The sequence below is a fragment of the Sturnira hondurensis genome, unplaced genomic scaffold (assembly GCF_014824575.4).
Source record: "Sturnira hondurensis isolate 20B ecotype Veracruz unplaced genomic scaffold, ASM1482457v3 Scaffold0004136, whole genome shotgun sequence".
In the NCBI taxonomy this organism is placed as follows: domain Eukaryota; kingdom Metazoa; phylum Chordata; class Mammalia; order Chiroptera; family Phyllostomidae; genus Sturnira; species Sturnira hondurensis.
This window is the reverse complement of record NW_028076767.1, coordinates 27,763,566-27,790,061: the sequence shown is the minus strand read 5'-3', so window position 1 is coordinate 27,790,061 and position 26,496 is coordinate 27,763,566. Positions and strand designations below refer to the sequence as shown.

Below are 26,496 nucleotides of genomic sequence, written 5' to 3'. Positions count from 1 at the left end.
CAAGGTTAGAAATGGCCACACAGCATCCACCCAGCTCGTTCTCTGTACGCTGGTTTCTGGAGCTTCAAGTCACACCTAGAAACCCGAGGCCACCACACTGCAAGGACGCCCCCGCCAGCCTCGCACAGGGCCCTCCTCTACAGTCCCCAGCTGCGCTGGCCCTAACCGCTCCAGCACCAGCCACGGTCTACCTGCAACTGCGTGGCAGGTCCGGAAGTGTCTAGCCAAGCTGTTCCCAAATTCCTGCCTGCGGAAACCACGAAAGACGACGAGTGACTGCTGCTGTCTTCAACCACTGCGACTGCAGGTGACACTCACCCAGAATTCCATAAAAAGCACGCCCTTCTCCACTGTGGGGAAGGAGAAGATCTCATCTCTCTAAAATTAATGAATCTGACTATTCACTCAGGCAACGAAATCTAACTGTCGCTCAATGTGTACCAGGCTTGGAACGAGATGCCATGGGCACGAAACCAGTAAAGCGAAGCGCCATCGTGCCCCAGAGGGAAGCTCCCGGTGCAGTCCGGGAGCCCACGTAACCGACTGTGCACAGAACTCCAACCCTGGGCTCGGTATCCCAGCTCCCGCCCCCACCTCCAGGCACCGAGTCTTCATGGGGACTGCCAGCGCCCAGCCCGTGTCCTGTGTAACTCCCAGAGGCCCAGGACACAGACTCCTCAGCCGGAGCACCCTCTTCTCCGACCCAGCAGGAGAGAAGACCTCCCTGACTGGCCACTTGCTGCACTTGTAGTTCATTCAATAGTCAGAGAAATGTGTGTGGCCGTCTCCTGGGAGCCAGGCCTGACACAAGTACTGGTGCGTTTGCTCGACATCCGCCTTCCCGGCAGTTCCAGGAGGGTAGGTGCCCTGCCTCTCCGGTCTGTCGCTGTGTCCCTAGCATAGTTCCTGACACACAGAAGATGCAGAATGAACTCGTATGAATGAATGAACGAACAAACAAAATAAGAACTGAAGGGCATCCACCCTCTCAAGCCAGTGATTAAAATGGCCACCTGAGTCCGGGCTCCTGACCAAATAAATAACAATGGTGATAACAAAGTAAAAATGGCCACCAAGAGCCCTGGCTGGTGTAGCTGGTGTAGCTCAGTGGATTGAGCACGGGCCTGCAAACCAAAGGATTTCGGTTCGATTCCCAGCCAAGGCACATGCCTGGTTTGCAGGCCAGTTCCCAGTGGGGGACCCACAAGAGGCAACCATACATCAATATTTCTCTCCTTCCCCTCTAAATAAATAAAATCTTAAAAAAAAAAAAACAGCCACCACAAATGGAACGTGTATCCTGTGTGTGAGGCCTGGTAACGAGTGCCGTCCATATGTCGTCTCGTATGCTCCCTAGCAGCCCGGCATGATTAGGCCCCTCATACACACAGTTGGGACTCACTGGCCCCTGGATTCACACCCAGGACTGGCTGGCCCCTCGGTCCCAGGCCTCAGTGATGGTACTTCTCTTTGGCTCAGGGAAGCACAGCACACCGAAGCCCTAGAAAAAGGCGAGTTTAAAGGGGTGGAAGTGCCAGGAGGAGACTGACTGGAAAGAAAAGGGGGTTCTGCCCTGGCTGGTGTAGCTCAGTGGATTGAGTGTGGGCCTGGGAACCACACGATCGCGGTTCAATTCCCAGTCAGGGCACATGCCTGGGTTGCAGGCCAGTTTCCAGCAGGGGACTCACAAGAGGCAACCATACATTGATGTTTCTCTCCTTCTCTCCTTCCCTTCCTCTCTAAAGATAAATAAATAAAATATTTTTTTAAAAAAAGAAAAGGGGGTTCTCCTTTGTTCCCATTCACGCCTGCTCCACCAAGTCACCTGACTGGCCAGAGCTGGACACTGGCACCGTGATGCCCAGCACGTTCCTTCACTCCTCCGTGCTCATTCAGTCCTTCCTAAGGAGGAACCCTGCCCAGCAACGACCCTAAAGGCACTTTCAGAGGAACTGCGCTATTTGACCCTCCCGAGAAAGAGCCCACGGGGCTCAGAGAGGTGGCGAGAGTCACCCACAGTCCTCCGACCAGTCAGTGACCGAGTCGGGGGACTTGAGTCTGTGTTTCCGCATTCCTGATTCAGTGCACCTTCTTCAGGACGGTGTGTTCTGGTGATGGCTGTGCCCTGATGTGGGTGGGACAGCATCTGTCCTGTCCCCATCGGAGAGCTGTTCTATTCCCAAGTTCCCTGCCTCTCTGGCTTTGCTCAGCTCACATGGCTGCCCCCTCCTGGGTCAAATAAGGCCACATCCTGTAACAGTGGGGTGACGGCTTTCAGAGTGATTTGCTGAGCACTACCACAGCGCCTAATAAATGTTTTCCCTAAAGGAACAAGCGAATGGCTGAGTGAGCCCGGAGAGATAAACACTGAGTCTGCTAACGGGAAGCGGCTCCAGAGAACTGTGGTTACACGCCCCCCGAGTGCCTAGGGGGTCCTGCCTGTGCTGCCTCCTGAGTCTCAAAGGTGACGGCACTTCATGAGTGCCCTTCCCATCAATAGCCACAGCAGGGTGGAGGCAGAGACCAAGGCGGCAGCTCCGACAACAAAAAGACCCTGCGCTGAACCACCACTGGTCCTGGCGCCAGTGGAGAAATGCATGCCCACGAAACCTTCACCGTTTTATGAGACGCTCCCTGAAAAAAGCCTATTTGACGGGTGATGCTGATGAGTGAAAACAGAAAAAAACTTGTCTCTTTCTTATGTCAATCCCACATTTGAGCTGGTAGCTTCTTAGCTAATAAAACCATTTATAAAATACACTGGGTCGAATTTGAATTGTCTAATGAATCCTTAGGGAATGGCTCACTCCAGACCACCAGGATTCCCACACGGCTACTCTTTCTTTCCAGGACCAAAACTTCACCTCGAGAGCTCTGGCAGGTATGGCTCAGGGGGTTGGAGCGCTGTCCCGAAGGGCTGCGGGTTCACTGCTGGTCGGGGCTCATGCCTGTGCTGCAGGTTTGATGCCCGACCCAGGCAGACGCAATCCCCGGTCTGAGTGCACACAGGAGGCAACCAGTTCACGCCTCTATCTTGCATCCATGTTTCTCTCTCTCCCCCTTCCTCTCTCTCTCTAGAAGCAATGAAAGAAGTGTCCTTGGGTGAGGATAAAAAAAAATGTAAGGGGGAGGAAGAAAACCTTATCTGGAGGAAGGAGACAGGTGGCTGCCTGGGACTGGGGAGGGCTGGGGGACGGGAGGTGACGACGAAGGGCATGTGGCGTCTTCTTGGGGTGATGAAGATGCTCCTACACTCACTGCGGTGAGGGGTGCACAACGCTGGGAACACACGAAGGCCACTGAACTGCACAGTTTTTTAGTTATGTATTTTTAGAGAGAGGAAGGAAGAGGGAGAGAGACAGGGAGGGAAAGATGAATGTGCAAGAGAAACATGGATCAGCTGCCTTTCGCACGCCCCAACCCCGGGCCTGGCCAGCAACCCAGGCATGTGGCCTGACTGGGAGTTGAACTGGTGACCTTCAAGTTCGCAGGCTAGTGCTCAATCCGCTGACCCACACCAGCCAGGGTGAATTGTACATTTCAAGTGAGTGAATTGTATGGTATGTGAATTATACCTCAATAAAGCCTTAAAAAAAACCCTCATTTGAATTATAATAGACAAAAAGTCTTCTCCTGTATCACACTAATGCCTTAAGGTACTAACCTACTAACCTTTTTTCATTGAATTGGGGTGACGTTGGTTAATAAAATTATATAGGAATTACACAACTCTATAATACATCGTCTGTACACTGCACTGTGCATTCACCACCCAAAGTCAAGTCTCCTTCCCTGACCTTTTACCCCCCCCACCTGCCCCGGCCCTTCCTCGAGGATTTCGGATCCCTGCTGTAAGTGCAGCTTTTTAAAACCTGCGGCAACGCAGCGCTGTGCGCAGTGTCGTTATACACAGGGCTGTCTGTCCGACCCTACACGGCCCTGTAGTTTTCCTGCTCACTTTATTTTCTTCTAAAAATGCCCTTTAGCCCTGGCTGGTATAGCTCATTGGATTGAGCACGGGCCTGTGAAGCAAAGGATCGCTGGTTCGATTCCCAGCCAGGGCACATGCCTGGGTTGCAGGCCAGGTCCCCAGTAGGGAGCATGTGGGAGGCAACCACACATTGATTCTTCTCTCCCACTCTTTCTCCTTCCCTTCCCCTCTCTCTAAAAATAAATAAAATATTAAAAAAATAAAAATAAAAAAATAAAAATGCCCTTTAGTTTTAAAGTTTGTTGGTGACACTCTGTGCTCAGGTCATAAATCACCTGTGTGCTCACTGGACAATTCCTGGATCTCTCCGTGCCTTGGTGTCTCTGTAAGTAACATGACCAAACCAACCTTGCCGGAGGGCTCTGAGGGTTAAACGAGGTCACGTGCACAAAGCAGCTGACGCTGTTCTCGGCAGGGGAAACCCAGAGTGACCTCTAACATCACCACTGTTCTTGCTGCTGTCGGCAGGGCCGCCTGGAGCAGCCCTTCTGAGCTACGGACCCCAAACCTGAACATCCCACAGTGCATTCAGCACCCCTGGTGTGCTCGGTGAGATGGAACAGGCTGGGGGCACGACTGCACGATTGGATGTGGGAACATCCATGGGATGACTGTGAGCTGTAGTAATATTAGGTAGTTTGTCCTAGTTCACTGCTGAACAGGAAATCCCAGAGGCCTAGCTGGGTCTCCCACAATCCTGGTATCTGACGGACTGGCGCTCAAGGGTGCACACACCGTGGCTCTCTGCAGACCAGCGGCCCTTCGAGCTCAGAGGTCACTCACTCATCCGGCCATCTGAGGAAAGCTATGTCCAGAAAAGTGTGTGTGTGTCATACAAAACTGTACTCATGATTACAGGGGGGCTCCTAAATCCCAGAAACCAACCACAGAGCCCTGGTTAAAAACCCCAGCTACACATCGTCGAGATACGCCAAGGTTGTGGGTTTGATCCCCAGTCAAGGCACAAGAATCAACCAATGAACAATGAATGCATAAGTAAGTAGAAGAACAAGCAATTTTTTTTCTTTCTTAACCAACTTAAAAAAAACAAAACAAAACAAAACAAACAGCTTTAGGCTTCTTACACCCTCCGTGTTCTCAAGGTTCGAGAGTCTAGAGTCGGATGTTCCCACAGCAGCTGGAACAGAAGGCCCTTTGGAGGCCTGCCCTCCTGCACTGGCTGTGGCCGGATACACAGTCCCGGGAGCAGACTGTGCATCCTAGCGACTGCCAGCATCTGCATCCAGGGGGTTCCCAGGGGCACTGAGTCAGAATAGGACACAAGCCTGGTGGCTTGGAAGCTACTGTGGGGCAAGGCCCAGAGGCCCTGCTGATAGACAGCCGGGGAGTCCCAGCCCAGAGCAGCTGCCTGCCAGACGAGACTCGGCCCCGCCAGCCAGCGGAGAGGAGGACTCTCAGGAGAGGTGCGGGAGGGAGGCCAGGCCGAGAAAGGAAGCTCGAAGGGGCGGGAAGCCCCCAAACTCCTGGGACTAGCAGGACTCCAGCAGAGAAACAAAGGCTGGAGATTCCACCCTAACTACAAGGAGCCAGAGCTGAAAGGGGGTGGTCAAGTTGGGGTACGGGGAGGCAGCTGAAGCATGGGTCAGAGACTGCTAAAAACTGCTAACTTATGCCAGAAATGTTTAGATCCCATGAAAATATGAGCACTGCCCCCAAGGCAGTCCCACTCCCAGGCCACGCATGTTCCAGGAACTGTGTTTTGCTCCCAACCGGAGGGCACCTCTCCTCATCAGCCCACGGGGCAGTGCTGGTTTCTTCGGCTGGGCTTGGCTTGCTTTTGTTCTCCTACCGCAGAGGTCACACTGCCAGGACGTGCCCTAGTCTTCATGAAAGTAGCTTTACAGCAAACCACGGGTGGACAGGGAGGCTGAGATCATACCCAAATTTGCTAAAAACCCTGTGTATGATTCCATCTACTTAAGTAAATGGCTAAAGAAACTGTTCTCTTTTAAGGCACCAGAGGTACAGTGTCTTTCTGACGCTATAAAGAAACTGTAAATAGAGTTCCAGCCAAGATGGAGGTGTAGGTGGAAACACTGTGCCTCCTCACACAACCAAAATTAAGGACAACAAGCCCTGGCTGGGGTAGCTCAGTGGATTGAGCATGGGCTGCGAACCACACAATCGCAGTTCAATTCCCAGTCAGGGCACATGCCTGGGTTGCAGGCCAGTTCCCAGTGGGGGACTTACAAGAAGCAACCATACATTGATATTTCTCTCCTTCTCTCCTTCCCTTCCTCTCTAAAGATAAATAAATAAAATCTTTAAAAAAAATTAAGGACAACAAAGATTTAGAAACAAAACCACAACCAGAACAGACAGAAAACTGAACTGTATGGAAGTCCAACAACCATTCAATCAGACCGGTAAGAGGGGCAGAGTTGATGGCCAGTGGAGAGGGGTCACAGCAGGAAAACAGTGGCTGGCAGACCCAAGACTTGGGGAGGCAACGAGCAGACTCACTGAGGCACACAAGGCGGCTGGCTGACATCAGTCACACATTTGCATGTAGATAAACCAGGCGAAAACCGGCAGTGAGACAGACCGCACGACCCAGGGCCCCAACGCCAGGAAATAAAGCCTAAAAGCACCGACTGAAAACACTTGTGGAGGTTGAGGTGCCGGGAGAGACTCCCAGCCCCACAGGAGAGTTTGTTGGAGAGACCCACAGGGTCCTAGAACGTGCACAAGCCCACACGCCCAGGAGCCAGCACTAGGGGGGCCCGGTTTGCTTGCGGGAAGCAGCAGAGGGGACCGAAATCCAAGAGAGAGTGGAACAAACGCCACTGCTCCTCTCTGACCCCGCCCCCACATACAACGTCACAACCCAGTGATGTGGTTGCCCGCCCTAGTAAACACCTAAGGCTCCATCCCTCTCTATATAACTGGCACTACCAGACCACCACCCCCCCAAAAAATGGCTCAAACAGAAGAACAAATCAAAGCCCCAGAGCCAATACATCCAAGTGACCAAGAGATAGCCAACCTATCAGACACGCAGTTCAAAACACTGGTGATCAGGATGCTCACAGAATTGGTTGATTTTGGTCACAAATCAGATGAAAAAAATGAAGGCTACACTAAGTGAAATGAAGGAAAATGTACAGGAAACCAATAGTGATGGGAAGAAAACTGGGACTAAAATCAATTAAGTGGACTAGAAGGAAGGAAGAAACAACCAAACAGAAAAGAATAAAGAAACAAGAATTTAAAAAAATGAGGAGAGGCTTAGGAACCTCCAGGACATCTTTAAACTTTCCAACATCCGAATTATAGGGGTACCAGAAGGGGAAGAGGAAGAGTGAGAAGTTGGAAAACTTATTTGAACAAATAATAAAGGAGAACTCCCCCAATCTGGCAAAGGAAATAGACTTCCAGGAAATCCAGGAAGCTCACAGAGTCCCAAAGAAGTTGGACCCAAGAAGGAACACACCAAGGCACATCATAATTACATTAGTCAAGATTAAAATGAAGGAGAGAATCCCAGAAGCAGCAAGAGATAAGGGGACAGTCACCTACAAAGGAGTTCCCATCAGACTGTCAGTGGATTTCTTAAAAGAGACCTTACAGGCAAGAAGGGGCTGGAAAGAAGTATTCAAGTCATGAAAGGCAAGGACCTACATCCAAGATTGCTCTAACCAGCAAAGCTTTTATTTAGAATGGAAGGGCAGATAAAGCGCTTCTCAGACAAGGTCAAGTTGAAGGAGTTCATCATCCCCAAGCCCTTATTATATGAAATGTTAAAGGGACTTATCTAAGAAAAAGAAGATAAAAAATATAAACAGTGAAAGGATAGCAAACAAACAGTTATTAACAACCACACCTAAAACAAAAGCAAACTAAGAGGACAACTAGAACAGGAACAGAACCACAGAAATGGAGATCACATGGAGGGTTAGCAACAGGGGAGTGGGAGGAGGAGAGATGGGGAGAAGGTACAGAGAATAAGTAGCATAGACGGTGGGTAGAAAATAGACAGAGCGAGGGCAAGAGTAGTGTGGAAAATGTAGAAGCTAAAGAATTCATGACACATGGACATGAACTAAAGGGGGGGAATGTGGGTGAGAGGGGTGTGCAGGGTGGAGGGGAATGAAGGGGGGAAATGGGACAACTGTAATGGCATAATCAATAAAATATATTATTCAAAAAAAGAAACTGTAAATAAATCACAGCTGTAAAATTGCAGTATGATACCATCCGACTTCTGAAAAGGGATAACCTGCCCTTCCTTCATGGGACCAAAATTCCTAACTTCATTCGGAACCTCATCTTGCCTTTCTTCAAGCAGAAATCAGGGTTTGCAGGCAAACCCCCATGATGCCGCAGCAGAGTGGTGTGAATGACGGGGCCACCCACCTGGTCTAGTTTCCTTTTCCTGCTCGCATCTCTTCCGGTTTTCTGCTGTCCACTGGTCAGTGCAGAAATTCTGAGGGACCAGAAGAAAAGAAAATGAGAGCCAGTCATGCTCCAGTGCGGTGAACGGAAATAGCCTCTTGGGAAGACCAGGGAACGACGTCCATGAACACAGTTTATGTGGATACCCTCCGGGTCGGTCAGACATTCAGCCAGTGATACTACAGATGGGGTCACACGAATAAAAGGATGTTCAATAAAACATCCTCTGTAATGACAGAAAACAGAGGACACGACTGCAATGGAGACAGGAAAGAGACACATCGGAGCGTATCACGACGACGAGAGACAATCCAGCCACTGCAAAGAATGGGAGCGATTTTGTTGTGCTGACGTGGAGCGAGATGTGCCTGCTGCACAGTTAAAAAGAGGATAAGATGGTATAATTTACCACTTTTTAACAAAAGTACAAGCATGTTTGTCTATGCTTAGAAAAAAGCATGGCACCATGCAGATACACTTTTTCCGTAGCTACACAGAAAAGAGCCAGCAGTGAAACTGCAAACGGCCCCGAGACCTGGAGATGGGTTGGAAGACCGTTGGAAGACGGGGAAGGAAGGGAAGACTTCCCCTTTTCACTTCAACTCTTCCTGTTTGGGCTGAAAACTCTTAAAGAGGCATAAATAACTTCCATACTTGTTATACAAGCTGTCTGTCTAAAACTATAAAGTAGCAGGAGTGAGGGCAAAAGACATGTCCAAAGACTGAGCAAGTTCACCATTCAGAGACACAGAACATTTGCCAACAGGGGGAAGTGGAACACAAAATAAGTGAGATTTCAGAATCAACAGAGAACAAAAGAATCAGTAAGTGTACTGGCGAATTTAAAGAAATACTAAGTAAGGCACAGCTGATGAAGAAATAAAAAGTCCAACAGCGTTATGTATCTCACAGCGATGACATGGTGGATGGGGGAGAGAGCACAGTCACAGCTTTTTAAGGATCTTGACTGTTCAGGACAAATACAGAAATGTTGTTTTACTTTACACAAAATATCAATGAGGCGTATTGAAATTTTAAAGGTAAAAATAACAAAATGTAAAAATAGAATGCAGCCCTGGCTGGTGTGGCTCAGTGGACTGAGTGCCGGCCTGCAAACCAAAGGGTCACTGGTTCGATTCCCAGTCAGGACATGTGCCTGGGTTGCGGGCCAGGTCCCCAATAGGGGGCGAGAGAGAGGCAACCACACATTGATGTTTCTCTCCCTCTCTTTCTCCCTCCCTTCTCCTCTCTAAAAATAAATAAAATATTTTTTAAAAATACAATGCATATATTCCAAACCAGCTAGCATGCTCTAGGTAGAAAAGGCTAATTACCCAAAAATGTCAATCCTTCAAAGATTACTACATAATTTTAATTAAACTTCAATAAGACTACTAACAGCATTTTTGAAGGGGAAAATGGATACAATTAAAGTTCATATGGAATGATAAATATCTAAGAAAAATTAGCCAATAGGAAAGTAAATTACAAAAAATACCTGTGGGGTTTATTTTATGAAAAAATAAAAACAAACTATAAAGATATTATAATAAAAAGGCATTAACATAAAAACAGGCACAAGGTCTATGACCTACAACAGCAGGTCCAGATACAGACATGTGAATGACCTTCTCTATGACAAAGGTGGGAGCTCAGTGCAAAGCAGGAAAGATAGCGTGTGTAACACACGGCTCCGGCATCTGTAGAACAAACCCCAACTACCACTTCTCACTGTGTATACACAGGAATTCCACAGGGATTGAGGGTTCCGAATTAAAAACCATAAAAATATTAGAAGAACATTTAGGAAAATATTTGTATAACTTGAGTTGGAGAAAATATTCTTAAACAAGGTGAGAAATCAGACACCATGAAGAGAAAAATCAAAACTAGGCATTTTACAATAAAAAAATAAAAATTGTCTGCCCTGGCCCTGGCTGGTGTAACTCAGTGGATTGAGCGTGGGCCTGTGAACCAGAGTATCGAGGTTCGATTCCCAGTCAGGGCACATGCCTGGGTTGCAGGCCAGTTCCCGTCAGGGGACACACGAGAGGCAACCATACATTGATATTTCTCTCCCTCTCTCCTTCCCTTCCCCTCTAAAAATAAATAAATAAAATCTTTAAAAAATAAAAATAAAAGAACTCTTAAAAAAAAAAATTGTCCCAGAGAATCGCGGTTCGATTCCCAGTCACGGCACATGCCTGGGTTGCAGGCTGGTTTCCTGCAGGCCGACTCCCAGCAGGGGACGCAGGAAAGGCAACCATACATTGATGTTTCTCTCCTTCCCCTCTAAAGATAAATAAATAAATAAAATCTTAAAAAAAAATTGTCTGCCCTGGCCAGGTGGCTCAGTTGGCTGTAACATTGTCCTGATGTTTCTTCCTCCCCCCCCCCCCACACACCTTCCCCTCTCCCTCAAATCCAAACATATTCTTGAGTGAAGATTTTAAAAATTGTTTTCTATAAATTCAGTAGAAAAATGTAATAAACAGATAATAGGTTAGGAAAAGCATTTGCAATGCATCTGGAAATCTTGAGATTTTATACACACACACACACACACACACACACACACAGAGCTCCCACAACTTGAAAGGCAAACAATTACTAAGAAAAACGAGTAAAGGAAGCTCACAGGAGAGTTAATGAAATGGCCAATGAACACGAAGTCATGTCCCATCTCACTAGTAAGAATATACAAGGGAGACGACCGCCCCCACCCTATCAGCTGAGTCACAAAACAAAACAACAGAGATGAAGGGAGGGAAGGGGGAGCGCTGGTGGGTGGGAAGACGGAGGGTGAAGGGAAGGAGTAACATTGGCAAAGATTTGGGGAAATGGAAATACTAGTATATATTTGTGGAGAATGTAAATGAAGATTTCTTTGTAAAGTAGGACGATATTATCTACTAAAATGTTAAATACATATACCCTTTGATGCAGAAATATTATTTTTGAAAACGTAACCTATAAAAGTAAAAGCACCAGTAGAGGGTTTATATGTAAAGACATTAAATGCAACAATGTTTCTGGTAGAAAAAACACAACAGGTAACAGCCTGAGTACCTGTCAAGGGGAAATGGCTGAGTATGTGTGATGCTTCTGGGTCCACAGCCCGAAGGTCACAGAAAGAGTGAATCGGAGTTACATCGGTCTGTAATGCATTTTTACAGGAAAAATACACTGCAAAATACTGAAGTATGATCTTACTCTGACAAAACAAACAGCCACATACTCACACACACCCTGTATCCACTTGTATGGGAGCTGGGAGCAGGCACACACCGAAATGATAACAATGGCCACCTCGGAGGGTAGAAATGAGGACCCAAGGGCAAAGGGAGATTGTAACTTTTTCTTCACAAAGCTTCCAAGTTTTAATTGTCGTATTTTGCTGTTATAATGCACACTTTTTGGCCCACATTTTTGAGGGAAAAATAAGGATGTGCATTATACATGGGGTAGGGCTACTTCCAGATCTATATAAATGTTTTTAATGTTTATTTATGCTTATGCATTAAAAGTGTAACTCTAGCCCTGGCTGGTGCAGCTCACTGGATTGAGCACGGGTCTGTGAACCACACGACTGCGGTTCAATTCCCAGTCAGGGCACATGCCTGGGTTGCAGGCCAGTTCCCAGCAGGGGACTCACAAGAGGCAACCATACATTGATATTTCTCTCCTTCCCTTCCCCTCTAAAGATAATAAAATTTTTTAAAAAGTGTAACTCTAGAAAGCAATAATGATATCCATATGCAAAATAATACCCTGGAATATGATAATTGGTTTTATATCTAAATATAAATAAATTAAAATTTGAATTAGAAAATTAATAAGAAAAGATTTTTCCCTGAAAGTTCGGGCCAAAACCGTGGGTGTGCATTACACATGGGAGTACAACAGAACACATGGGATCACACTACACATGGCTAAATACAGTGGTCACAACAAACACAGGTATCACCTTAAGGAAAAATAAAAACAATAACAAAGAAACCTATAAGAGTAGAGAAAGACCACCGGAAAAGACCATAGAAAACTATGTTGCACACCACACATCTACATTTACGTGGGACAGTTAACTGCATTTACTGTCACTTTCTTTTTTGGTCAAAACAGAACTATTTATTAAAAACTCCATGGAGTGGAAAAAGTGCACTTTATTTCCTAAGCAGTTACGCCTCTTGTTTCACTTTTAAATTTTTATTTATCAATTTGAGAGAGAGGGGGGAGAGACTGATTTGTTGTTCCACTTAGTTACGCACTCATTGGTTGATTGTTGTATGTGCCCTGATCAGGGATCGAACCCGCAACTGTGGTGTATTGGGACAAATACGTAACCAGCTGAGCTAGCCGGCCAAGGCATACGTCTCTTATTTTAAAAGGGGAAAAATTAAACAAAAAGAATTTCTCCCTTTAAAATCCAAAAGATAGCCTAAAGGTTTGGCTTGAAATTTCCCTGTGTAGGTGCAGTGCGGGCTGGTTTTGTGCTGGTGACTGTTGGCAGTGACTCTGTGCCCTCGACTGCCTTCCTCCCTCAAATCCACTGAAACCTGCTCCCAGCAGTGAGGGCGCCGTCTGCCGGAGCTGAAGCCCTGGAAACCACAGCGCCCCTGCTCCCAAGGCTCTCTTGGTCTCCAAGCAGATGCTTTGGTTCCTGTATCAGCTGGGTCCTGGAACTTAGAGATGGGAAGTTCATTGTTGTGCAAACCATTTTAGTATTACTAATATTTTTAAAATTTGTTTATTGATTTTAGAGAGAGAGAGGAAGGGAAGGGGAGGGGGAAAGAAACATCAACTGGTTGTCTCCCAGATGTGCCCAACCGGGGATTGAACCCACTCCCTAGGTAAGTGCCCTGACCAGGAATCAAACCCCCAACCTTTTGGTTATGGGATGACGTTCCAACCAACAGCCACACCAGCCAGGGCTGAAACCACTTCTGATGGAAGGAAGGAGAGGAAACAGTTTAGCCCGGTGGATAAAATAAAAGAACGGAACAGCATTTATAACAAGTTCTTGAAGGAGAGCTACCTATGCTGAACCTGCCATTTCAGTTATCTGGAAGGTACATTGTTGTTTTGTTGTTGTTTTTTAATTATTCATTTTTAGAGAGAGGAGGAAGGAGCGAGGGAGGAAGACAGGGAGAGAAACATCGATCGGTTGCCTCTCACATGAGCCCAACCAGGGACCTGGCCCACAACCTAGGCATGTGCCCCCACGGGGCACTGATGACCTTTCTGTTGGCAGGATGACGCCCAGCCCACCGACCCACACCAGTCAGGGCTGGAAGGCGCATTCCATCCTCCCTGTGGGGTGCTCTGCTTTTATCTTCTGTTATTTTGTTTCACTGAAATAATAATGACACCTCACGTTTCTATAGCACTTCCTATCTTTACAACCGCTGTGGGAGGGGATCAGTGTCTATCACCCCCACTTACAGATGAAAATGAGGCCCAGGAAAGTTAAGGACCTTTTTAGGTCACCCAAGCAAGCTGGAAACGAAGCTGCAACACAAACTCGGTTCTCCAAGCCTCAAGTCCAGTAGGAAGCTCAAGTCTGACATTGCAGATAGAAAGAGGAACCACAGGCAAGTCAATGAGTAAAAACAGGCTCTTGGGAGGAGCCGATTCTTGCGGCCCCTTTTGGAAAAGTTCTAACTTAGGAGTGGTACTCGATACCACGTTAGAAGGCACTCTTGCCCATGCACGGGGACACAGCTGCTGCACTGGGGAAGGACAATCCCCTGCATCGCTGGGCCCGTGCCCTGTCCTCTTAACCTCCTCCTCACCCGAAACCTTCACCCATTTCCCTCCTCCCTTCCCCTCTGGGCTCCAGCCACACTGGCCTCTCAGTTTCCCCAACGCCCACCTTGCTTTCCTGCCTTGGGCCCTTTCCCAATGCACCTCCCTCAGCCTGGACGCTTCCTCCCGCCTCCCTCCCACTTGAGCTCCAGGCAGAACTGACTCTTCGCCTGGGTTCAAACAGCACTTTTTCAAGACAGCTGGCCCTGACCTCACTCTCCTCCTCATCCATCACTCACTCACCCTGTGGGCTTCACGTGAGGAAGGACCCGGCCTGTTTTATTGTAACTTGCTACCTATCAGTTTGCCTAATGCCTGGCAGATATTAGATGCTCAATAAATATTGAACAAATACATGAAAATTTACTGAAGTGAACTGAAGGTTTGTCTCAAATGCTACTGTCCTCAGTTTCTCAGGTACAGCACTGTCCCCCTGTTGGGGCACAAAATCACACGTGGTAGGGTTATCTGAGTCTCCTTTAGCTAACAGCCTCTGAGCGTCTCACCTACCTAGGTATTCCCCAGAGCATCCTGCACAACGCCTAACACATAGAGGGGGATGGACTCGTTTACGCACACAGGGAGGTGCAAACAAAGTCTGCAGCCTCCCGTGCAGGGGCCTGGGCACCTCTGAGATGCGCAGACAGACTCCGCCCAGGGAGAAACTGAATGAGAACCAAACCTGACGAGCAGTGTGAGCGTACGTGGGTGAGCTGACGAGGGGGGAAAGCGTGCTAATGGGAACTGATACAGGCAGAAACCCTCTGGTGCCAAACTGTCAATTTGTACCAGAGACTAGAAGGTTCATGTCCTCTGCCTTATTAAAAAAAGAGAGAAGTGAAATCGGTGGGTGATTGAAGTCTGTTTTTCTGAACTGGCAGCTTTCCTTCCGTGAACATGTTCTAATTTTGTAATAAAAAAAACAACCCACACAATAAATGCCATAAAAACAAACCAACAGAAAACCCAGCGGTGATTTCAGATTACGGAGTCGCCCGTCCCTGTTTCCTTACCATACGGGGGCGTGCAGCCCTGGCGCCCTCTCCGCCCTCTCCGTGGGGCCCCTACATTCGGTGAAGACTTCCTCCCTTTGTCTGAGGCCATGAGGCACAGGAAGGTGCCAGGAGGGAAAGCCTCAGGGGGCAGCTCTCATTTCTCCCTAATGCAAATGCTGGCAAAGCTCCAAGAGGGAACACTTGGGAGTAACCAGCTGAACTCAAAATCAGGACCCCCATCCCACCAACCACTCACCGGCCCACCCATCTTCCCTGACGCCGGAAGACCTCCACAAGACCAGAGGCTGCCTCTTCAGCCTGTTCGCCTGGCCTCCTGCTTAGAAGGGGCTGGCCCTCAGCACCAGTGAGTGAATGTCAGAGACCACGCCTGCAGAGTTCTAAATGTAATGACTGACCTAGGTCCCTGGGACATAGTAAGTACGCATTAGCTACTAAATACTTCATTTCTTTAGTGCCGGAAGGTCCATTATTCAGTTATGAAAAGCCAGGTTAAAGACCGGTAATTTCTTGGAAGATCAAAGACTCTTTGGGAGGCTGGCTTCCTCCAGTAAGAGCGGATGCATTTCAATCGGCAATTGGGAATCACTCATTATCACAGCTGACTGCAACTTCCAAAGAAACCACTCTCTGAAAGAGCAGTGCGCACTCCAAGTTTTCATAATGCGTGTGTGATTTCCAGAAGGTGGTGAGCTCAGCTTTGAGTCATGATTAATGACTTGTTTCCAAGAACTTTAGATTTTCCATGTCTCCACGTAGGACTCACTTCTGGCCCCTTGTCAAAGCAACAGAAGTAGCTGGGCAGCTCAGCTCCTTGTCACACTCAGAAAATAACACCTGCCACCAGCTTCTTCCGTAAGTGGCTGGGCCAGGGTCCTCTGGCCCCAGACGAACAGCACCCGCTTCTGCTTTCAGCCTCACACCGGCCGGGGTGGGAAGTGGCACTGAAGCTCGGTTGGAAGAGCCCAGGTGGCAGCCTCGGGGCCCCTCGCAGGAGTTTTGGCAGTGCGGAGGCCAAAGATGACTTCCCAGCCCTCACATGAACGCCATCCTGAGACAAGGGGCAGGTGCAGCGTGCGCTGGCCAGCACTGTCTCCCTGGAAACCATAAAGCAACCGATCCCGAGCACGTGTTTGTGTACTAAGTTCATCACGAGCTCTATGCCATGTCACCCTCGTGGCACCCCTCTGAGATGCCTGCAGCAGCGACCCCCACTTTATGGAGAAGAGAAGCTCTGCGGGGGGAGGTCATCTGTCCAAGACGTCTTGGCAAGAAAGGGGTAAAGGCAGAGTGCTCAATGCTACCCTTGCCGGCTTCTCACGGAAGGGCTATTTCTAAAGGGACAGAACTGTGGGCACTGACCAGTCCAGGGTCAGTGGAAAAGGCAAAGGCAAAGGCACACGGGGCCAAGGGACGGCCGGGGACTGGAGACCAGACTGGGCAAGGGAATGGCACAGACGGTAACAAACGGCACAGCACGCCCACCTAAAGGCATTCAAATCCAAATAAAAACTGAACCCCACACCACTCTGACTTCTGACTCCAGTCCACAATTCCTCACGCTGGGAGACGGAGAAACTGAGACTCAGGGAGGTGCGAGGGAAAAGGCAGGACAGTGCGGTGGGAAGTTCGAGGGCTCTGCAGGGAGCCAGTTCTCACGAGGGAAGTCGGCTGCTGCCTGTTAGCTGAGAGGCTCTGGCAAGTCACTCCGCTCTCCATGGCTCTTTCACGCGTAAGACGAAGATAATCTCTGCTTCACATCTTCGCTTTGAAGATCAAAAGAAACTGACACACAGGGTGAGGCAAAAGTAGGTTTAGAGTTGTCCATATGGAAAATGATACAATCACTAATAAATACTACAAGAATAAACCGTGTTTTGCATACTCACGACTGTAAACCTACTTTTGCCTACCCTGTGTGTAAGATGCCCAGCCTGTACGTGACTGTTTCAGGGAGACAGGAGAGCCAAGCTGACTTTCTGGGGGCAGGAGGAATCATGAGGAAGAAAAGAGTGAAAACAGTGCTGACTCCGGCCGCTCAGAACGAGACCCAAAGCCCCCCTCACCTGCTTCCTGACGGTCTAGACTGAGGGGGCATCCCACCACATTTCCACTCCCCCTGCCACCGGCAGGGACCGTTAAGGGCCAGGTAGGTACTTACTTCCAGAATACTACCTCATCGTCACCACCACCTTAGGAGGAGAAATGACTTTTTAAATCGTCCAAAGTTTCGAGATCCTGGGGGCTGGAGGGAGGTGGAAGCCCTGGCCTTCCCATCGCCCAAGCCCACGGCAGTTCCGCGGCAGCAAGTCCACAGCCCACAGTCCACAGCCCACCTCAAAGGGCGGGGCCGCTGGGGAAGGCCGCAGTTCCAGATACGCCGAGGGGCTCTGGGAGCCCCCCCCCCGCAACCCCAATCTTAATTCACGCCAAGTTTTCAAATGCTGCATCTTCCTGGGGGGTAGGGTCTCTGATGGCCTTAAAGATAAAAAAATCCCTAAAACTGCCAAGCCCTAGAACCTTGGAGACTCAAAATCCAAGACGTGACAACTTCTTCTGCTTTTCTGTGTGCTTTCGCCCTGGCCATCCTTTCCCGGAAAGCGGGGAGGGAGGCACTGCCTCTCTTTCTCTCCCTCTTTTGCCAAGGCAGCCACTAGAACGGTGGGCTTTAGGTTAGACTTCAGCCTGCCGTGTCTCCTCTGCAGCCATGTGCCAGGCTTTCCCCACGCAAAGGGGTGCGGCGATGGCTGAGACAGACTCACAGAGAGGGTGTGAGCGGTCTAGTACCCAGTGACCTGAAGTTATGCCAGCAATTCCACACGTGCGGCTCAGGAAACGCTCGGAAAGAGCTGAGGATCACATGGGAGCGTGTGGTGGAGACGCGCCTTCAGGCAGTGGGGTCAGGGAATGACGAGCCCTCCTGATACACAAAGGCACGAGCACATCGTGGAGCCGGGCCCTCAGGGGTCGCTCAGTCACGTTCGTCCCCCCACCCCCACCCCGTGTGTGAGCATGTGCGTGTGCATACCCGTGTCATCACACCAAGACTCTCTTTCGTCAGGAACACCACACCTGACAAAACCATAGACTCGGGAGCAACTTAGTGGCACCTGTCTCCTGTCCTCGTGTGACCCTCCTGGAGGCACCGGGTCAGGTGTTCTGGGGCACTGACAACCGGAGGCACGCTGCTTCTCCAGCCCTAAGGGTTCTCCTCACGGGGAGAGAAGTACTGACGGTGTTTCAGGCTGCGGCTGGAGACAGTGATCCTCTGGATTCGCCCCCTCCCTTCCCTACAAATGAGGAACCGGGAGCCCGACAGTGAGACACTGGCCCAGGGTCACCGAGTTCCCCTGGGTGGTCCTTCTGATGCGGGATGGCTCTGTTTTTTGTGTCCTCTTCAACGACTTCCACTCGCAAGCAGGGGAAGGCGGTGACACCTGGCAGCTGGGGGCCGTGTATCTCAAGCCCCCCGAGAGCCCACCGCTCTAGCACCCAACAGGTGCGCAGCGGCCGCGCAGGTTTAAAATCCCGAAAACAGACTAGACAAACCAAACGTCCAAGGGCTTACATGTTCTGTTTACGCTCTAGGTATAATCAGCAAATTTCTAAAAGGAAGCAATAAAAAGATCACCAAGCCAAAGTTAAAGATTTCTAAAGTTTCCCCCCATCTTGGAGTTCCCCACACAGGTGCGGCGGCACTGAGGCGCATGTGATGAGATACTGTCATGAAATCTAATCGTGTCTGTATCTTTGGTTCAAAGTATCCTTGTTGTACCTGACTAAGGGTGAGTCTGCACTAGATAAGGGAAAGACTGTACGGAATTTTCACATTGACATTTACCTCTAGAATGTTTAAAATTTTGTGTACCATCTTTGTAATCAGAAAAATACACATAAAGGCCTTTACAAACACCTATTTCTAAGGGAGGATTTCTTCACCGATATTTAAAAGGCACCATGAGCTGCTTTTAAAGCTCCAGATACACTGTCAAGGGTCTTGGGTAAAAGAGCAAAACACCATCTGAACGGAGCTCGCCTGTGAGACCTGAGGCTCGGGCGCTAGCCCTAAGCAGTTTCAGACAAAGCCATAATTTTCAGAGCAGTAATATATCATAATGTAAAAATAGACACTTTGTGACCAAGAAAAGCAAGACCTCTGCTTCTCCCCCGGGGGTGGGGAATGCAGTTGTACTTACTAGAGCAAAGAGGATCTTCCGAAGTCCAGGAGTCCTCAGTCAGAAGTGAAGGTGGGATTTGAGAAACCAGGATTCGAAACACCTCTGTTTCAAGGGTAGACCAGATGAGCAGACCAGGCAGGATTCCCTCGTCCTCTCCTCTCTCCCTCTCCCTGTGTCTCCTAAATAAAATGTACTTCGAGGTTTTAGTGGGTGTTTCCCACGTCTGACCAAGCCTGTCCCCAGTTGCTGTAATTTGATGCTCAGCCTGATGATGTCAGCCACTCAGCTCCCGAGCTCAGTTTCCACCTCTCCGTCACAGGAGAGATCCATTTCCTCCAGACAATGAGCCCGGGGCTGTAACACTACCCCAGCCGCCGTCACACTTGCCCAACATCCTTCCTTCAATTTTCAACGCTGCAGCCCTACTGACAAAAGGCTTCCTATACCCACTCACTGGGCCAGGGGTCCCGGCATAAATCCCTCCACCTCCTGGTCACTGCCGCCTGTTTCAGTTCCTCTCTTCCGTATGTTATACACCAGGTTAGGGTGGAGATCTTCCCCTTGCCCAGCTCTTCCTGCTCAATTTTCCAAGCTGTTTAATTTCTCCAGGCTCCTTCACTTTCCCAGGAGCATACTGGGCACAGTGCACACACGAGCTCGTCCTTCACTTAGGGCAGATGACACAGGCCCACATGAAGAGGCTCAAAAAGACTGCTGGTCTGTATCTGGGGGAACCGGAGTCTCATCTTGGTCATGCACCTCACTGAATGAACGGCCTTGACAGAGTCAGCCCTCTCTTTGGGCCTCAGTTTCCCCATCAATAAAATAATGGCTTTGATGTCTTCCCTTTCGGCAACTCAGTAATGGAGGAGCTTTCTGGAAGCCCACTACTTAGTTACATGCTTGAGGGAGGGAAGAACCCAGGAGGGGCCACAGGACACTGCTGAAGAGGTCAGGCAGAGACTGGCTCCTTCCACCCCCTTTATTCTGAAGCTGAATTTTTTTCTCTGGGAGAAAGCCTGAAAGAATTCACGAAACAAGTCCTGGGGGACGTTGAGAAAGAGGCTGCATAAACAGCTAAGTAAGATAAAGCAGGAAGAGAATTTTGCTGTCCTTATTAGGGACTAACAGGGACCAGCAGCGGTTACAAGAGATAACAATCATCACTTGAATTTGTAAATTGCTTGAAGGGGAGACACAGAAACCTCTCTACTGTGTACAGTGGAAAGCGATCTGACATGTAGAATGAGTATGAGCATCAGTTTGGGAGCCAGAGACACGGCTCTGAGTCCTGTGCGACTTAACTTCTCTGAACTTCAGGTGGTGATAGTGGCGGGTTTTTAAAATTTTTTTTTAACTGTCAAATGGAATACTAGGGCCTGCGTTTTAGGAGTGTGAGAATGAAATAACATGTAAAGAAACTGAAAGTATCTGACACATAGCAAATGTTGACAGATGCTGGCACTCATTGCTGAAGTACATAATCTCACTTGATTCTCATTTTATCAGAATTTGGTACCCAGGGGCTACATTGTTCATCTCCTTTTCCTGAATAGAAAAATGAAACACAGAGAAGTTGAATGACATGCCCAAGGTCACACAGCTCAGGATGAAAGGGTCAGACCTGAAAAAAACAAGTCTTCATTGGCCAGCCCACCCGCCAATGCTACTTCTCAAAGCGATTATTTTACCGAGCCTGATGGCCCTTGTTCCTGAGTGACGTCATCATCTCCTCTGAGAAAAATGAGCTAAGCTTATTAAAATGAATGGGTCAGAGGTGGGACAGAGAGCTTTTCTGGGTTCAGCCAGGCCAGGGATGAGGAGGCTGGCCAGTCTTCTGCTTAAAGAAAACATTCGGGGCCACAAGGTAAGAGGTGGTGCTTACCTATTTTACTACCCAAGTGCTGTGTGGCTGACACAAGTCTGGGCTTCATCTCTCTCCCCCAAAGAGGCGGATCCGATTTCTCTTAAAGCTACTGGGATGGGAAGCTGGGAAATCCAGCTACAGCTCTATTGGGAAAGCAGCAGCTGTTTATAAGGCTGTGATAATTCGTACCTGACCAGAATTTTAATCAGTTCTCAGAAAATTCTGAAGCTCATTCAGAAAGGGCTGGATCAACAGGCTCTCTGTAGGGGCGGGGGAGTAGGTTTCCAGTGGTGAGTGTGGGAGACGCAGAGTTCGTTCCTGTATTATCACTCATTAACTATTGTGTCCTTTTCCATACGAACAACAAAGGAAGCCTACTTTTGCCCCAGCCTGTACTAGGAGGGAGAGTGCGGATCGGAGGGCTGCCCCACAAGTTGGTGGAAGAAAAAGAACACCAGCCTGTAACTCATGCAGCGCGGCAGCTACCAGCTCAGGGACCTGCGTTCCCCATTCCTAGCCGGGGATGACCCTGCCCCACTTCTGTGTGTGTGTCTTGGTTTCCCAATGTAAAACAAGAACTAACATGGCATTGATCCTGTAAGGTTCTTATGTGGAAAAGTGCCTGACACATACTGCAAGTTGAAAAACACTTGCAAAAATAAGCTATAACATCTTAATAGTAAAGACGTCGTTTTCTAACTCCAACGCAGTTTCACCATCCACTGCCCTGCGGATGATGTGATGAGCAATGAAAAAGGATGACAATGTCGGCAACCTGGAAAAGGGCCCAGTGCTTCTCTAGGACATAGGGAGGGGGAGGAACTGAGGCCCGCGGGGGCTGGCTGGGCCTCATTCACTGGACTTTTATTCCAGGAGCTTGAGTGGCATCAGCAAAGGAGCCCGGGCTCTGCACAGGTCGGCTTTACTGACGTCCCCCTTCAGGGCTTCCATTTTTTGTTTCATTTGTTACTTGAACAAAAATAACCGTAAGGAGCCCATTCGTAAAAACAGAGATACAGTATTCCATTCGGCAGCACTTGCCTTGCAGACTGGGTCACTGCACATTGGTGACAGAATCCAGGAAGAGAGGACCGTGGCGACACCCGCACACTCACTTTGTCTGCCAGCCACGGCAGGCACTCTGGGGTCCGGGGCCGTGCTGGGTGCCGAGCCCTCTGTACCACGGCTTGATGTCGTCCTTGCAATAACCAGGTGCAGGAGGTATCACGGACACTCGCATCTTACAGACGTGGAAACTGACTTGTGCAGACGGACTGATCTGCAGAGGCTGCTGGGAAAGTGAGGAAGCCCATGCTCCAGATCAGCACTGCCTGAGGCCAGGTCTGCATTTCTGTCCCTGACGCTAATGCCTCTGAGAGGGCTTTCCTGCAGGAAACCCGGATGCTCCTCACGGCCAGCACCACCGGCCCCACTGAGGACAGAGGACACTCGGGCTGCTTCAACGCACAGAGCCGGGCTGAAGCGCTCAGGCAGCCCCTTTGCTGCCAAGCTGCCCTTCATCCTGGCCCCTCAGAACTGATCCGGAAGGGCTCTCTCCCTCCTCGGAACTTCCTTGGTACTTTATGTATTTCTTTCATAAGAAACTTTCCCTTTTCCCTTTTGAGGCATATTTACTTCCGGGCAGATCTTATTCCTCTGCTAGAATTCTAGCTTCTTAAAGAAAAGACCTATGTCTAATGTACAAGCATTTCACACATGTTATAAGACATTAAAATAAAAAATCCATTATCAGAAACAAAAACTTTTACTGAATGTTTACCATATGCCACATAATACTCTAACACAATCATAATGATCATAACAGTAAAATACAGAAGAACAGGAACAAAGGGAGGACAACCATCCATCATCCTATCACCCAAACAACCAGCTATCCTCCTGGGGTACAGACACAGAAAGATTTTTTGAAATCATACACTTATGTCATTTTGGTGGGGGGAGAAGTCAACCCCACAAAAGGTGATAAAGACTTGTTCAAATTATTGTTTGCTTGTTTGTCTGGGAAGACACCTGCAGCCCAGCCCGTCTGCAGGGTTTGGTGTTCTGAGGCTCCACGTCCTGGTCCCCCTCAGATTGCTGTGGGTGTGCCCACGGAGAGCTGGCAGGAGAAGGGGGCCTGGGTAGGCATCTCAAAGGTGGGTGGGGCTTGCAGGACACCACACTGCACCACCCCACCTTCTTTGGCTTTCTTAAGACCTGCTTCCCTCCAGCTGAAGACAGGTTTCAGATCGGGGCAGTCATGGGACAGATGGATCTTCACCCTTCAGTACACTTTAAACGATCTTAGCCTCACCAATGTCCACAGCTAAAAAGGGCATTTGACCACCAATGTTCAAGGACAGGAACCCTAAGCCCAGAAAAGGCAGGCAGCTCCCCGACTCTGCACAGCCTGGCCCTCCAAAAGCAGGCAGACCTGTGGGTCCCAGGCTCCCCTTGCCACCATACTCTGAAATCCTACTCAGCCATCAGACGTCAGATTAAATGTCACTTCCCTCTAAGCCAAGTTGGCTCCACCTTCCGTATGCGCCCTGCGGCACCCTGTTTCTCCTCTCATGATCCTTAACACACGTGACTGTAAGTACTTGTTACATGCTTCTTTCCTGCCAGACTGTAAATTCCATGACATAAACAACATGTCTCCTTCGTCCACTGGTACAGAATAGAAAAACATTTTCTAAACACACGGCCTCACTCACCTTGGACAGACCAGGCTGGAGGTAAAGAAAGCAATAACATGCTTCCAAAAAAGCATCACATCTCTGAAACTGCAAACCAGCTTTAACTCTTGCACAGCCGGCTCCGTACCCACCCCTGGGCCGGGAAGCTCTGCAGAGCTCCAGGCACAGACAGGGAAGCTCCTGAAGTGAAAGATCTGCCTGGGGCCACTCAGGGCTTCTAGTCAGAGCCCAGGCCCCTCACTCAGCCTTGAGTGAGGCTGAAGTGACCCAAGTGTCACTTTGGTTACTCTTCCCAAGCGTCCCTGAGCGTCCTGAGTCTCCTGCTGCTCAGGTGCCCGGCAGCAAAGTGCGCCCCTCCAACATGGCATCAGAGGCTTCCCGGGCAGGGCGAGGCCCACGGGGCAAACACACAACCAATTCCAGAGGAAACCGAGGCCTATTTCTTTCCTTTTTCTTTTTTTTAAAGATATTATTTATTTATTTTTATAGAGAGAGAGAGAGAATGGGGAAGGGAAGGAGAAAGAGACATCAGTGTGTGAGAAAAACATCCATCGGTCGCCTCTCGCACACACCCCAACCAGGGACCAGACCCACGACCGGGCACGTGCTCTGAGCGGGAATCAAACAGGTGACCTTTTGCTCTGCAGCAGGACGTTCAACCACCCGAGCCACGCCGGTGAGGGTGGAAAAAAAAAAATTCTTGTATCTTCAGAGACTTTCTGAAGATACTGTGTCCACACATAAAACATGAAATAAACCGATAATACTGGGCTCTTGGAAACAAACAACATGAATGCTGGAATTAGTAATTTAGTAGAAGGACTGCAAAACAAGAAAAGGAAATTTTTCAAAACATAGGGGAAAAATTCCACAGGATAAACAAGGATCTCGATGCAGAACGACGACCCAGGGCGTTCACTGCCAGACTAAACAGGAAGGTATTATAGGGAATTATCGACTGATAAGAAATCCCGAGGAAAAAAATCCCAAAGCTGAAACGTTTAAAAAAGTGTTGAGAAGGATGAAGAAGACACCATAGCTAGACACGGTATCCTAATCTTCCAGAATGCAAAGTGGAAAGAATCCTAAAAGTTTCTAAAGAGACAAACAGGCTACTTCAGCAGAAGAGAATCTGACTGGTGTCCGACTTCTTACCAGCGGCTCCGGTGCCTGAGGATGGCAGAGGGAGTGACACTTTCTGCGGGAAAAGCCCTATAGGAACTCGACCTGGGGCGGAGAATCCAGGCTCAGCCAGGCCACGGGGACATCTGCAGACAAGCTGGACTGAGAATAATTTTCCCCTCCTGGGCACTGCTCTCTCAGCAAACTCCTGGGGAGCACGCGTCACCTAAAGGAGAGTTTAAACAGAAGATTCGAAAAACAGCAATCTCCTGAGCACGGTGAAAGGAATGTCAAGGATGATGAGGGCAGCTGGGCCCTTGGCTGGCTGAGAGGCCTAGATAACGCTGGTCTGACTACGGTGGGGAGAGTGGACGGTTCTAGGAAGGCAGAATTGATGGGTTCCTTGATAGGTTTGCTGAGAACTGTGTGGGAAGTCTCCAGGAAAGTGTGGAAAGACTTAGCAACGAGAACAAAAGACCCAGAAAGGTGAGTGCATTAAGGCAGCAGCTACTAGGAAGGCCGGGACACAGTCATACAGAAAGGAAACACAGTTAGAATGGTGCCGGCTCAGCGGCAGACATGTGCCATGCTGTGACACTGGAAAACACGGAACATGATGGCATCAAAATGCGGTATTAGGAGGAAAGGGTCAGAAGGGCAACAGGAGCTGCGGGGCCGGCAGCGGTGACACCCGAGACTGACAACAGAGAGCAGTGTGGCCGTGTGTGGGCTTGGTCTGGATGTGGTTTGAACAAAAATACTTCAGAGTCGACCGGAGATCTTTGCAAGTAATACGGGACCGTTAACTATTTTCTGTGTGATTATGGTACTACGGTGTGTACACGCGAGCCCTTATTCCCTCAGAGACACATGCTGACGTATTTACTGATGAGACGGCGTATCTAGCAGTGGGGCCGCAGGCACAGATGAGTAGCGCTGGTCTTGATGCTTGAAGCTGGGTAATGGGTGGTACATTATACATACTAGTCTCTCTCGTTTTGTACGCATTTGAAAGCTTCCACAGTGAGAAAGTGTTTAAAGAAGAGATAGCTATATAAGCATATTATTTAAGATACAGTATAAAAATACTGAAACAAACAGCTAACAGGATCGAAAGTACAGACTCCCAGAAACAGAACAGGAGGGAAGGGAATAGCAGGGGTGGAGGCAAGGGAGAGCTGTTTTTTGTAAGCTCGACATTTGACCTTGAAAAGAACAAAGCAAACGATGTGCATGCACCATTTTGACAACAACGGAATTTTTAAAAAGAAATGGAGGTGATACTATTTTGAGAAATGGAGGTAACCGCCAGAAGAGTTCAAAGCAGAAAATTTAAACAGTTGCCCCAGAGTGAGGGGGTAAGCAGGAAAATGGATGATGATACATTTCTGGACTCCAAGACTTC

General features: G+C 48.9%; 1 protein-coding gene across 7 annotated transcripts in view; it reads right to left on the bottom strand.

Annotated features, from left to right (window-relative positions):
- Positions 1–26,496, bottom strand: part of PKIG (cAMP-dependent protein kinase inhibitor gamma) — a 115,397-nt gene that overhangs the window by 13,712 nt on the left and 75,189 nt on the right. For 4 of the 7 annotated variants that reach the window (XM_037044126.1, XM_037044127.1, XM_037044128.1 and 1 more), the window contains one exon: positions 8,369–8,438. In XM_037044126.1, the coding sequence (XP_036900021.1) occupies positions 8,369–8,438 (70 nt within the window). Of the gene's footprint in view, positions 1–8,368; positions 8,439–14,722; positions 14,854–19,421; positions 19,595–25,124; positions 25,306–26,496 lie in introns of those variants that run through there. The other 3 variants (XM_037044133.1, XM_037044131.1, XM_037044132.1) reach the window with 3 other exon arrangements.